The 12,302-nt window shown below is 39.5% G+C and overlaps 1 protein-coding gene across 4 annotated transcripts in view; it reads left to right on the forward strand.

The window, feature by feature from the left end:
• LOC106934687 (ankyrin-3-like) overlaps positions 1–12,302 on the forward strand; it is a 107,319-nt gene that overhangs the window by 38,488 nt on the left and 56,529 nt on the right. The window contains exon 1 of one of the 4 annotated variants that reach the window (XM_015014740.1): positions 2,860–3,657. The exons of 2 other annotated variants lie outside the window; for them this stretch is intronic. In XM_015014740.1, coding sequence (XP_014870226.1) covers positions 3,538–3,657 — 120 coding nt within the window. In that variant the 5' untranslated portion in view covers positions 2,860–3,537. Of the gene's footprint in view, positions 1–2,859; positions 3,658–12,302 lie in introns of those variants that run through there. One more of the 4 variants, XM_015014741.1, reaches the window with a different exon arrangement.

Genomic DNA, 12,302 nt, shown 5'->3' on the forward strand with positions numbered 1-12,302 from the left:
AGCATTTGGTTTCTTTTTTGTGGGGGGGAAGGGAGAGGGAAAAAAAAAAAAAAAAAAAAAAAAAACAGGGAGCGAGAGTGACAAAATCTACGGATCCTAAAAGATTTCCTTTCTTCACGAAGAAAGGAAATCATGAAAGTGCTTCTTTATTTATCTTTGTTCTGGCGCCTCTTGGTGACCACAAATAAGTATTGCATCCTTAAACCATTAAACGACATTATCGCGATGCTACACCGTCACACCGATTTGAGTCCAACTTTCAGCAATAGGACAGACAAATACGGCTTAAATGATAAACCCGAATATGATTAGATTAAAAATAAGGGTCCGTCACTGTCAGCTAATTTCTCATTTTCTTTTATTTATGTCCCTGCTACTCTGCTGGGATTTGAAGGCTGAGCTATATCTGCATGCTTGCTAATTAATTCTTATCCCAGCATGGACAGAACAGATGGGGCCGCAGGTTTTGCCAGCATTTGATTGTGTTGAATTCTGAGAAGAAGAGAGGAGGGGGGGAACAAATGTAGGTTTATTTGCTTCATCAGTAGAGGGAGCCAAACACCACAGGAAAATCCCGGGAAGAGTCATTCTTCATCATCTAGATTTAGTCCTCTTTCTTCCTAAGAATGATAGTTATTAATAGGCCGGTCATTTTATTTTGGATTGAAAGAGAGAGGGAAAAGCAGATAACGATAAATCATGCAGACTGAAATTATTGAACTTGTTTTAATTTATTATGCGATTAATTGATGTATTTCTTATTGTAACAGGCCTAATTGTTTGGAAGAGAGATTTTTTTTTGTTGCTGCTTAAAAAAAAAAAAAAAAAAAAAATCCATCTTATTTATCCATCATCTTCCACCAAGATCAGGTCATAGTAGAAGCAAATCCACGAGCAAAACTCAGACTTCTCTTTCTCCGCCATCACTCTTCTGCTCCTTCTCTCTTCGCTTCCCCAGGCTCTGGTGGTTCTATGTAGTTCCTCTGATAACGTTTTGGCCTGGCCGAGTGTCTCCCAACAGTGAGATGTGGCATGATCAGATGCCTGAATCATCTACTCCAAGCAAATGAGGATGAATCATTTGAGTCTCCCTCAGGTTGAAACAGTTAATCTTTTTAGGAAGTAACGTAGCCAGTAAGATACATCCATCCGCAACGTGATGAACTGCACCATCTCTGGTTGAAGCGCCGCTTGGTTCGCTGACTCGCGGCAAGCTGTCGTTTAGAATAAAAGCACAAAGACTTAAAGATTGATGCAGAAAGTCCCAGAAAGGAAACCGGCAGATGACTGAGGAATACATACAGAAGAAATGAGGCCGACATTTCTGCTGCTGACCCACATCAAGAGCATGTGGAGCATCAGGACATTTTCCCTGTTGCTGTTCTTGGTTTCAGTGAGCAGATATGCTGACTAAAACATCCTGGGAAAAAAACCACGATATACTTCCTCATGAGTTGTTGCAGTAGCTTTAAGTATCTGATCCATGTTGAAAGGAATCACCTGACGTTAATACCAGTTTTTAGGAAAGATAGGAGGCCTTTAAAGGGCTGGTACGTCTAACTCGTAAGCTCCTTCTACAGATGGAAATAATGAGGGATTAGTAGTAAATCCCAGCTGAAACCACAGCCTGACAGATGACTTATTATATTGCACTAAGTGAAGTTTGTGATTAGCCTCGGGCGACACTGTTGAACAGAAATTTCCACCCAATTTCTTTTTCAAGTGTGTTACATCCATTAGACACTAAAAGACAAAATTTGAAGAAGAAGAAAAAAATGTTTCTAATGATTGTTAAAGTGCAGCTCGGATTACACATAGTTACAGAGGAAAGATGATTCCCTAAACTGACAGCAGCCAAATGAAACCTGTTACTTTTTTTTTTAAGTTTGCAGGCTATCAAAGCGTTAGCTTTCAGATATTTTAGCTGATACATGGTGGTGATTTTGCAGTTGAGTGATGTTCAGCTCATTCAGTGGAGTCATTAGTCTCAGTATGTCTTCTTTTTTTTAGTTTGCTCATTGTTCATAATAGAAATGCCAATTAATATGACTACAGTGATACACTTTTCACATTTCAAAAGTATTCAATTACATGTTAAATTATGAGAAACCCGTGCTCTTTCTCTAATCTTTTAGATAATTGCCTGTCTTTTATACCAGACAGCCAATTGTGTCTTTTACAAACCATAACAGCCAATAGAAAACCTCAGACGCTGTCAGGTTTTCACTTTCTACAGTGAAAACCGTTGAGCTCAGTTAAGAGCTAAAACAACAATGTTTTATTAATTTGATCTTTGGTTTGAAGCTCACAACATTTACTTTAATTCCACAGGTTTGGATGTTAAGATAAAAACAACTCAGGTCGTTGTAGTGTAAATGGCAAAAAAAAAATAAAAAATAAATAAAAAAGCATTAGTTTATTCATTTTTATTCTGAAACTTGGTTTTCTTTGTGTACTTCTGTTTTTTGTTTACATTTTTTTTTAAATAGAAATGTAATTATTACTTATTGAGGTGGTCGCGGTGGGGGTTTTATTCATTTGTAGCTTGGTCATGGTGTTAAAAGTAAGAATTCAATGGGATCAGGCTGAGAAGCAAGTTTTATAACAGGACCATCATGGATGCACACACGGAGCAGGCTGCGATACGGGCGGGCCCCCGCTGTCTGCTTGTCCTGTATGTTCTCTGTGTGACGTCTCCCTTTATTCCATCCTTATCTCTTAAACATAGCCAGCTGGTACTAGGCAGAGGTATTCATCCAGTCCATCCTTTCTTTTCTTTCCTGCTGTCCCAGCTGCTCTCTCTACCTCTCTCTCTGCCCCTCCTTTAGCTCCCCCCCTACCCTCCTCTCTTCTCATCCTCCTATCTCAGCCTCCCATCCACTGTCATTTCCCCGCTGTCCCAGCTAGACGTGGTGGACTGAGCGTGTGCGGCTGCGTGTACACAGAGGATGGCTTGCTGCTCAGGTGCAGGTGGCAGACTCGGGGAACCAGTCAAGCGGGCAACAGGATTTTTCTATTTACCCAGACAGCAGGATGTTTTGTTGGGGTAGGAGCTGGAGCTTCGACCTCTTTTTTGGACCTGCCACCTAGGAGCTCTTTTAGTGTTCCTGCAAATGAGATATTTTCACACCTTTTTCTGCTGCAAAAAGAAGACAATTTTAATTGTTTTAAAATCATAATTATTTAATATTTTCAATTGCTTTCTGCACGTAAAGCAGTGGAAGGAGATTCCTTTTCTAAAGTGGGATTTTGAGGAGGTGAAACAGGAATGTGCCACGGTTCTGCTTCAATCTGGATCACGGCATCGGCAGTGTGAATGGCTGCAGAGGAAGAAAGAAGAGCTCTGCAAAGAGGCAAATTTTAAAAGTCCCTCCCAGACAATCATCCTCCTGCACACCTGTGCGGGCTCCTCCTCTGGGAAAAGGGAGGACAAGAAACTAATTAGGAGCTAAGAAAAAAAAACAAACAAAAAAGGGTAAAGTCCATATCTTCTACCCCCTGCTTCCCACCTGTCTGGATTAACTAGGCTGGATCACCATGGCGCATGCCGCCTCGCAGCTGAAGAAAAAGGCGGATGAGAATCTTGCTGCTGCGGAGGAGGAGAAGGAGAAAGAGAGAAAGAGGGCAAGAAAGCGATCACGAGAAGTCAAGAAAAAGGTAAAGAGATTTGCAACGAGAAGAATGGAGTGAAGTGATTGAGGGATGGGGGGATTGGGGGGCAGCTTTAGTCTGGCGGAGCCCAGGAGCCTCTCTTTTGTCATGATGCAGCTCCTCTCTCAGACGCGCACACAATCCTACATGCACATGCATTGAGATGAGAGGGGGCAGTCCCAGTGGGAATACTCAGGAGGGTGGATGGGTGGCTGAAAACGACAGAAAGATGGATGAGCAGGGAGCACGCACAGCAGGGGGAATAAATAGCCAAACGGAAACCAATATTAAAGGAGTTGCTCATACAGCTGAGCTATAAAACATCTGGAACTTATAGGTTTCCCCCTTTTTTCAACATCGATTATTTATGCTACCAGGGCTGCCATCGTGTCTCCCAGCTTTTAATTTTTTTTCCTCTAATGCCTGCTTTCAGGTTGGCTTCAGAGCACCTCACAGTTCCTTTTTATTTATTTATTTTTTTTTTTTTTTGCGATGAGAACGTATGTGATTTTAGAGGAGAGAGCAGTACATATCAGCAGAACGCCACAGCGCTCACGCCCTGCAGTGAGGCGTGGGCCGCTCTCGGTGCGTTTGCGTGCAAGGCCCTGTTTGTGCAAGGACAAAAGTTTAGGCTTGATCTTTGACACAGAGAAACACCTACATGCCGGTCAATAGGTCGGACTTGAAATCAATGACGTCTCCGCCTGCAGTGACGGTTTCGTTTGGGTGTGAGCGTTTCAGCTGAGGCCGACATTAATGAAGGCGTCAGTCTTTGAAAAACTTTCTTGACCTTTGGGTTTGTTTATCTAGCTACAGTTGTGTCGGGGATTAACATCATGCGCGAACACTGAAATTTGGGCTTGTCTGTTTTGGGTAGACCTGTTTGAGGTCGTCATTGGCTTAGCGTTACCCACCTGTTGTTAGGCGTCAATGCGGTGACCTCAAAAATCAAGGTTAAGATGGATGGGGCGCAGATGGACACACTGTAAGGAACTATTATTTACATTTATCAGAGAGAAATAAGTAGCTTTGTTGATCAGGACAAATAGAGCCCAAGCTCTTGAGTTCATAAGATAACACCATAAAATTTTATAATATAAGATGTAATTCATCTTTTATCATTATCTTGATCTCTCAAGATACTGATACTGTTATCGCAATATTTTTTTCTCCTGATCTAACAGTGTGATTTGAACCCTAAATATGCTTAAAAATTCTAAATCAAATTTCTTTAGATCAGCACCATTATCATAAAACCTGTTTGAGATCTTTGTTTGTCAATATAACAACAAAAACTTTAGATGTTGATTTTTTTTAATATACCAAAACATAATTAAGATCTTTGTATCTTTATAAGACTAAAAATTGTTGAAACCTACAGTTTATCTATAAAATAAAATAATAAAACAAATATCACAGCAGAATAAGTCTGATGTCTTTACATCTAAATACAACATTACATTTTGAAAGCTCAAAACATTGACCTCTCAATATAAGAAGACAGTTAAACCTATTTTCACAACAAAATCCACTCGAGATTGTTGTTTCTTGGTTTATTGTAGTGAATGTAAAAATATTTAAGAGTGTCATATTAGCTGATCTTTGTATCGTTTGCTATATCAAATAAAAAAATATAAAAAAGAAAACTGTTTATAATACTGTTCTAATAAAATCTTAATTCAAATTTTAACCACATAATCAAAAATAATAATTTTTTACAATAACAGCTGCCTCTGTCTCAATGTTTTAGTTATGTTTTGTGACTCCAGAAGCATTTTTTCCACTTCCTTTTGTTCTTCAGCCATATGGGTTGAGCACCTGCAGGGAGGCATGCAGATTTTTTGCTGCTCAGGCACAAACAAGTCATCGTAGTTTGATGATCTAGTTTAAATTGTGGGGATGCTGATGAAGGGTCCACGCAAAAGGAGCTCACAGACTGCTAAAGCAAAGAGAAGACTGAATGCGGTTCTCTCTTGTGAGGAACATTAATCAGTGTCACCAGAGTAGCTGGCAGCCCGGTTTTTTCTTCCAGGAGAAAAACCAGGCTGCATCAGTTAAGAATTCAAGCAAAAATATCAAGGTGTTCTGTACAAGCAGTTCAGTTTCTGCCAGACTTATTAGGGCTGTGTTCATCTTAAGGTTTGTGTAGAAAATGGCCAACTTTACCTTTAATAAGTTTATTCATCAGGGTACTTCTATTAATCAGACAAGTCCAAACCAAACAGCTATGCCTGCTTCTGCTTGTTTTCGTTCAGCAATTCCTCTAGGCTAACAAAAAAAAAAAGACAAAAAAAAAAAAGGCAAATGAAAATCATAAAAACAGTTAAATAAGTGAATCATGGTGACCAGAAACATGAGGCACTGCAGTGCTAAAATGACATTCCTTTCACGTTGACTCTGACTCACGCAGATGGAAAGTAAACATCATCAGCAGCCATTTCTCTGGTTGTTGTAACTAACTCAATCTCAATATCGATACAGATTTATAACCAAAACATGTATGTAGGTAAATGGAGCAGGAATGTTGTGCAGCGTAAAAGGGGTGAGAGCATGTGTGCATGAACAGAAATGTACAGAAATAAATAGCAACCAGACAGCATAAGAAACATCACTCGGAATCAAAGTGTATTGTTTGACCTTGATTTCTGCCTCTTTACATTCAAGGCAACAGGTAAGGCATATGTTGTTGCTACAATAGGAAAAAAAAAAAAAAAAAAGGTCAGGTGACATCAGCAGTTTAACCGTGCTTGTAGCGTAACGTTGTGGAGAGCATATCGTCTATCCCTGGCTCATTCAAGGTAAATCTATATCGCTGTCTGTCCAGGGCCAGTCCTTGGCACCAGAGAGCAAAAAATATCCTCCCTCTCCTCGGATCACATCTCCTCAATTATGTGCCTTTTCTTTGCCTCACCTGACTTGGTTTCACCCATCCCATCCGGTCTAGCCTTTTTTTTTTTCTTTTTTTTCCCTCTTTGGCGAAGAAAATATCTCTTGACCAGGCAGATATGTTACAATTCTGGAAAATTTCAGATAACATACTTCTATGCATCTTGCAGCTGCATTGGATTTTTAGAGTTTTTTTTTTCCTTTATGTGTTTATTTACTGCATTTTATGATTAACACTAAGACATGAATGCCCAGGGCTAACGTGCTAAATCCATCTTAGAAAGCCAGAGGTTTGAAACCAATGCTTTCCTCAAAAGCCATTATGACTTTAGCATGTGAAGACAGTACAGTAGCTGTGATAAAAAAAAAAAAAAATGTTCATTTGATCTTGCGATAGATGTTTCACCCCCAAGTTACATAACTGCAACCTTTGTGAGTGAATATGTTGTTGCCGTATACGAATGGAAGTAGTTAACCTTCAACTACTGATCTTTAAGTAGTTGTCAGCAATGATCGATTTACGAGGGTCTTCTGACTTGTCACCAGAACTCTTCACAGTTTGAGACGTTTTCTCTCTGAGATCCAACTTTTAAAGGAAATGACACAGTAGCATCCAAATCCCAAACTGTGTTCTGGCTTCCAGTTATGACATAAAAGCTCTGTGGAGCTTTTTTTAGAAAAGCTATCATTTCTCACACATTTCAAACATATCTTGACAGCAGTTGTTGTTAAGAGCAAATTGTTTACTGTCTTGTGTCACATAAATAAATATAGGCAGAATAAAGGGTGGTGAGTGTTTTAGGTAAAAGGACATTGTTGTTACAACTAAGCTAACTGTTGTTTTTTCTTGATAAGTTGATGCTTTTTTAAGTAACAGCATATTCTCAGAGACCTCAGAATATCTGTTCAAAAATCAATATTCATTTTACAGCTTTAATTATGCAGAGTGTAGATATACTTAGATTAGCTTACTGTGGCTTTATATATATATATATTTTTTAATCACAAGAAATCTTTCATATCTACTTGCAATTTTCTTTGTGAAGTTTGTTCAGCAGCCAGTGTTGCTACAGGAAGCTGCAAAACATGTATTAGGAGCCCCACTGAGAACTTGATACATGAGCAGCAGGCATTACAGCTAATAGCTGCATCTTCACACGAACTGACTGTCGAACTTGAAGCTGGTCGATGCTTTTAAGGACGCATGGCGTCATGAACAATGATTTCTCCTGCAGCGTCACAGTGAGTCACATTTTTCCACATTGAGGTGTTGATCTCTTCAGTTTTATTAGATAGCCAAAATGTGGCTGTGTATGGTTCTCAAGTATACAGATAACAAAATTGTCCATCTGAAAAGGACTTCTTTGGTACCATATCATCATACTCATGATAAGCCCAGTGGTGCCCCTACAAACAAAACACCAAGTTTCTGAAACAGGAGAGGGTTTAGTTCCTCCTGGTAAAACTATTATTTTAGTCTGCTGTGATGTGAGCAGCACAGCGCCACAAAGGGAGGGAGGTCCGTGACATCATTTCCTTTTAAATGAGAAGATGAAAATGTGATTGCTGCTTCTTCCGAGGATTATTATTTTTGGACTAGAGTCGATTCAACCTTTTTCAGTCTGTCCCCTCCGTCCCCGCTACCACCCACCCATCACTCTTTATCTGTTACTCTCCTCTCTCCTTCATGGGTGTCTGTCTTTGCCTCCCTCCCCATGCGGACATGGTTGTCAGCTGGCAGAAGCCCGTATTGTTCTTCCATAGCTCTGCTCCTGGGGTTTGGGGGCTGGAGCACAGTGCGCACATTTAAAGAGGTCCCTGGTGACCAGACGTTGCATATTAATCCCTTGAGACTTATTTAAGCCAAGCCTTGTGTTTGAAGCCTCCTCATTCCACCTGCTTTACAGCCAGCTCGCCCTTCCTCCTGCCGTTTTGTGCTCTTTATGCATGTTGTTGTTTGTGATTTCAATCACCTTAATGCAACAATGATCGACCCGACAATTTGATGCTTTTGTAGCTTTATAAACGCTAAGTGGTTGGACAAAAATGCGTTTTTGTTAGTTATTTTTAAGAGGTGAATGCACCGCTCCCGACTTCTTTCCGGCAGGATGGACAACAACACTCACTGATTGTGTTACTGAGTGAAGTCTTACAGCCAGTTGAACTATGATGAAAACTGAAAAGCATAAGAGGCATGAGTAGTTTTGCCATGGACTGCTGTATAACTGGGATTCATAGAGCATGAAGTACACGAAGGAGCTCAATAACGTAAACAAGCAAAAATTCTCCATAGAGCAGAGAAAAGCTGCCAAATACACCAACGACTGTTGTGTAATATATTTGTCGTGTAATTCAAAAGTCTTATATTAAATAGATGAATATACACAAAGGGATGTAGTTTAAGTATTTTTCAAGAAGCAGTAGGCCACAAAAGGTCATTGGTGAAAAAGTTGGTTGTTTACAGTGATATATCCATGTATATTTATGAAAAGTTTAGTGGAAGGAAAATATTTGGTTGAAAAAGGTGCACAAAAAAATGAAAGGAACCACAGCTGTTATCTCTTTTTTTTTTTTTGTTTTTTTTTAAATTAGTTTCATATAATGTTCTTACCTTGAGCAAAAGCTAATATTGGTGTTTACTGGCTGTAAGCCATAATAATCCAATTATAATCAGTAATTTCCAGAATTACTGATTATAATTGGTCATATAATTATATTGCTGTCTGTGTAATTCATTACAATTATTTATTGAATTACTGAAATAAGCAACATCTTTTGTCATTTTGTCTAGATGGAGTTGTGAATTTATTTTTTGACTACGAAGATTCTCTGCTATCTTGAGCTTATGGTGCTGCCAACATTTTCACAGACCGTTTTGCACCAAAACATAATGTGTTGTTTCTGTTTCAAGTTCAGAGAAATTCACATCGTTAGCTGGTTTTGCTTAGTCGCAGTGAAACAAACTGCACGGAAATGCATGGATAGACTTTTGGTCTTCATTTGCAGCAAAGCAATCCAACCTTGTTGAGAAGAGAGCATTATGAATTATAGAAAGACTCCAAGGGCAGAAGATGAAGGCAGCTCGAATGGATCTGTAGATCTGAAGGAATGAGGCAGTGCCATATAAGAGAGCAGGACTGAGCTTTGTCAGAGTGAGGTCACCTGAAAAAAGGTATCCATGATGGAACAATGGCACGTTTGTGGCACCAGGATAACAATGCTTATTGTAACGTGGTTACAGATGGGGGGGCTGCTGGGCTGGAGAAGTGGTGCAGAGCCTGCCAAGTGCTGTGATTGGTGGACAGGGAGGACGAGGAGGGGTTAACTGTGATGCAGGGGAAGCGGTAATGCATCCTCAACACACTGCAAAAATGAGATAGGCAGAAAACAAAAAAAAAAACAAAAAAATCAAATTAAAAGAAAGCGAAGGCATGCCGGTGGGGAAAAGAGATCAGGGAGGAAGGAGTGCTGAGTAGTGGCAGAAAAAATAAAGAGAGAAGGCGAAAAGATAGAGAGAATGATGGAGAGGTGGAGGATGTTGTTAGTTGGGTCTTTTTATCCTCCCTTCCTCCACCTCCCTGCAGCCTCGTTCTCCTATTTTCTCCTCTGCAGTGGAAGATCGACACTTAGAACTGGGACACTTCGTTCATTTTTGAAGCACACATGCACTGGCATCTCAACAGGCTTAACCTTTTCACTTCACTCATTTTATCCGTGTTTTGTTTTTGAAAGCACTTATTGGTATATGGGGCTTGTCATTTTCACCCATATGCAACTTGTACTTTTGGTATATTTGTGTCTTTTTCAGGACTTTTTTAAAAATTTATTTAATCAATTGTGCATCAGCTGATACCAGGCTTTGGAGTCGTATGTTACCCTTTGACATCTGATCACTTCTCTCTTTGTACTGTTTTATTCAGGGGCTCATTCAGTGATATGTCTCTATTGATACAGTCAGGCCAAACAAAGATCAGGACTACATAAATTAAATTGTATAAGTGATTATGCATCTTCTGTGTTCATGATTAGATTTTATTACTAAGAGAAATAATCATACTGTGATTGAAGGCCTATATTATTTTTTAATAATTTTGCTTTTTTGCTGTGTTTCCTTTCATATCCTCATAATAATCATATTCAGACCCAAAACTGCAAAACATTGTGAAAAAGCTAAAAGAACAGCACACAACATCTGACATTACATTTAGCACACCAAAGTCTGACCTTAGTATGTAGCAGAGTATCCACCTTAGATATTGATAACAAAATCTACAAAGTGATTGTAAGTGAAAGTTATTTACTGACTTCTCCAATGTGGAGGAAGAAGAAATCTGAATAACTTGTCTGAGAGCAGGAGCTTGGAGACCTAACAAACCAGCATCATTGCAACAAATTTAAAAGCTCTTTGTTGTGTATTTTTTACCACACTACTGAATGTTTGTGCACTTATGTCAAAAAACTTTAATAAAAGTACTACAATTTTGGCACGATATAGGTAGATGCTGTAAGTTCTGCTTTGCTTTTAAGGTGATCAGTGCTTTGATTTTTCCCAAAAAAACAAAAAAAAAACTGTCAGGAGAAAAAGTTAAGTTAGCCACCCAGATAGATAGTTGTGTGCATGCCGCGATCGCTTCCAGGTAATGGGTCAGTGTTGTTTTCGGTGAAAACCTGGATTATTTTGGTGAGAAGTGCAGCGGTAAAACACAGCAGCAGTAAGTGGAAGCAGCTGGAAGTATTAATGCTGTTTGTGCTGAAAATGTGGTTCTGTCGCCTTGTTGAAGTTTTGACCTTTAGAACGCACTGGAACATTTCCGAGCCAAGTTTTCAGAGGCTGGGATGAGGTAGCATGCTGCCCCTCGAGTTTGGAAACACCTTTGGGTCTCCCAGAATGAATTTTATCATGTTGCTGGGGAGATTGATGTCTGGGTTTGCCTCAAACTGCTGGAATGGTGTTGATCATTTTGGAAAACCTGATGCAGTTTGGTCAGATTTACAAGAACAGATTTTGTAGCTTTAGCAGTATTGTAATGTAGCATCACTATCAGGACAGGCTCATCTGATGTTTTGGGGCTGCGCATGTTCTCTGTAGGCGGAGTGTTGATGTGTGGTTGCAGAGAGTCACGACACAGACAGGAGCTGAGTGTGTGTGAGAGAAAGATTTTACATATGCGTGTCGCTCTCTGCTTTTCTGAGGGATGTGGACGAGTCAAAAGTGAGGTGCTAGAGAGTTGAGACAGTCAGACAACGTCCACTCGGGTGTAGTTTAATGAAATGCATCAAAATTTTGATTTCAAACACAGGCTGGAAAAATCTGCGTTTCGATTTCCGTCCATCCATCCATCTGTTCAGAAAAGGCAGCTCTCAGTAATTTTTCAAAGAGCCAAATGTAAAAGGCTGAAATGAGAGTTGAAGTCAGGTGGAAATGTTTAACAATCTAATTTATGTGTTCTGTAATATAAGACATTATGATGCAGTAATGAGGTACACTAGTTTCAGTCAAATCGCAGCCTGGAACACACCCAGCTGCAGAACCGCTGAAGGAAAATTAGGACCTGCTAGAAATCCAGCTGATACTTCAAGACACGTGTCGGCTCTTCTGTGATTCAGGAAATCAATCTGAAATCAGCGAGGGTCTTTATTAAACAGCAAACAGTCTTGCTTTTAAGAGAAAAAAAAAACGGCAAATCTGCTCTGAAAGTTTTTTGCATTGTTTTTATGGGGACATTTCATTATTTTATTTTAAATGCATATATATATATATATAT

This window comes from Poecilia latipinna, unplaced genomic scaffold, assembly GCF_001443285.1.
Source record: "Poecilia latipinna isolate Pla-1442-1.1 unplaced genomic scaffold, P_latipinna-1.0 Scaffold1843, whole genome shotgun sequence".
NCBI lineage: Eukaryota > Metazoa > Chordata > Actinopteri > Cyprinodontiformes > Poeciliidae > Poecilia > Poecilia latipinna.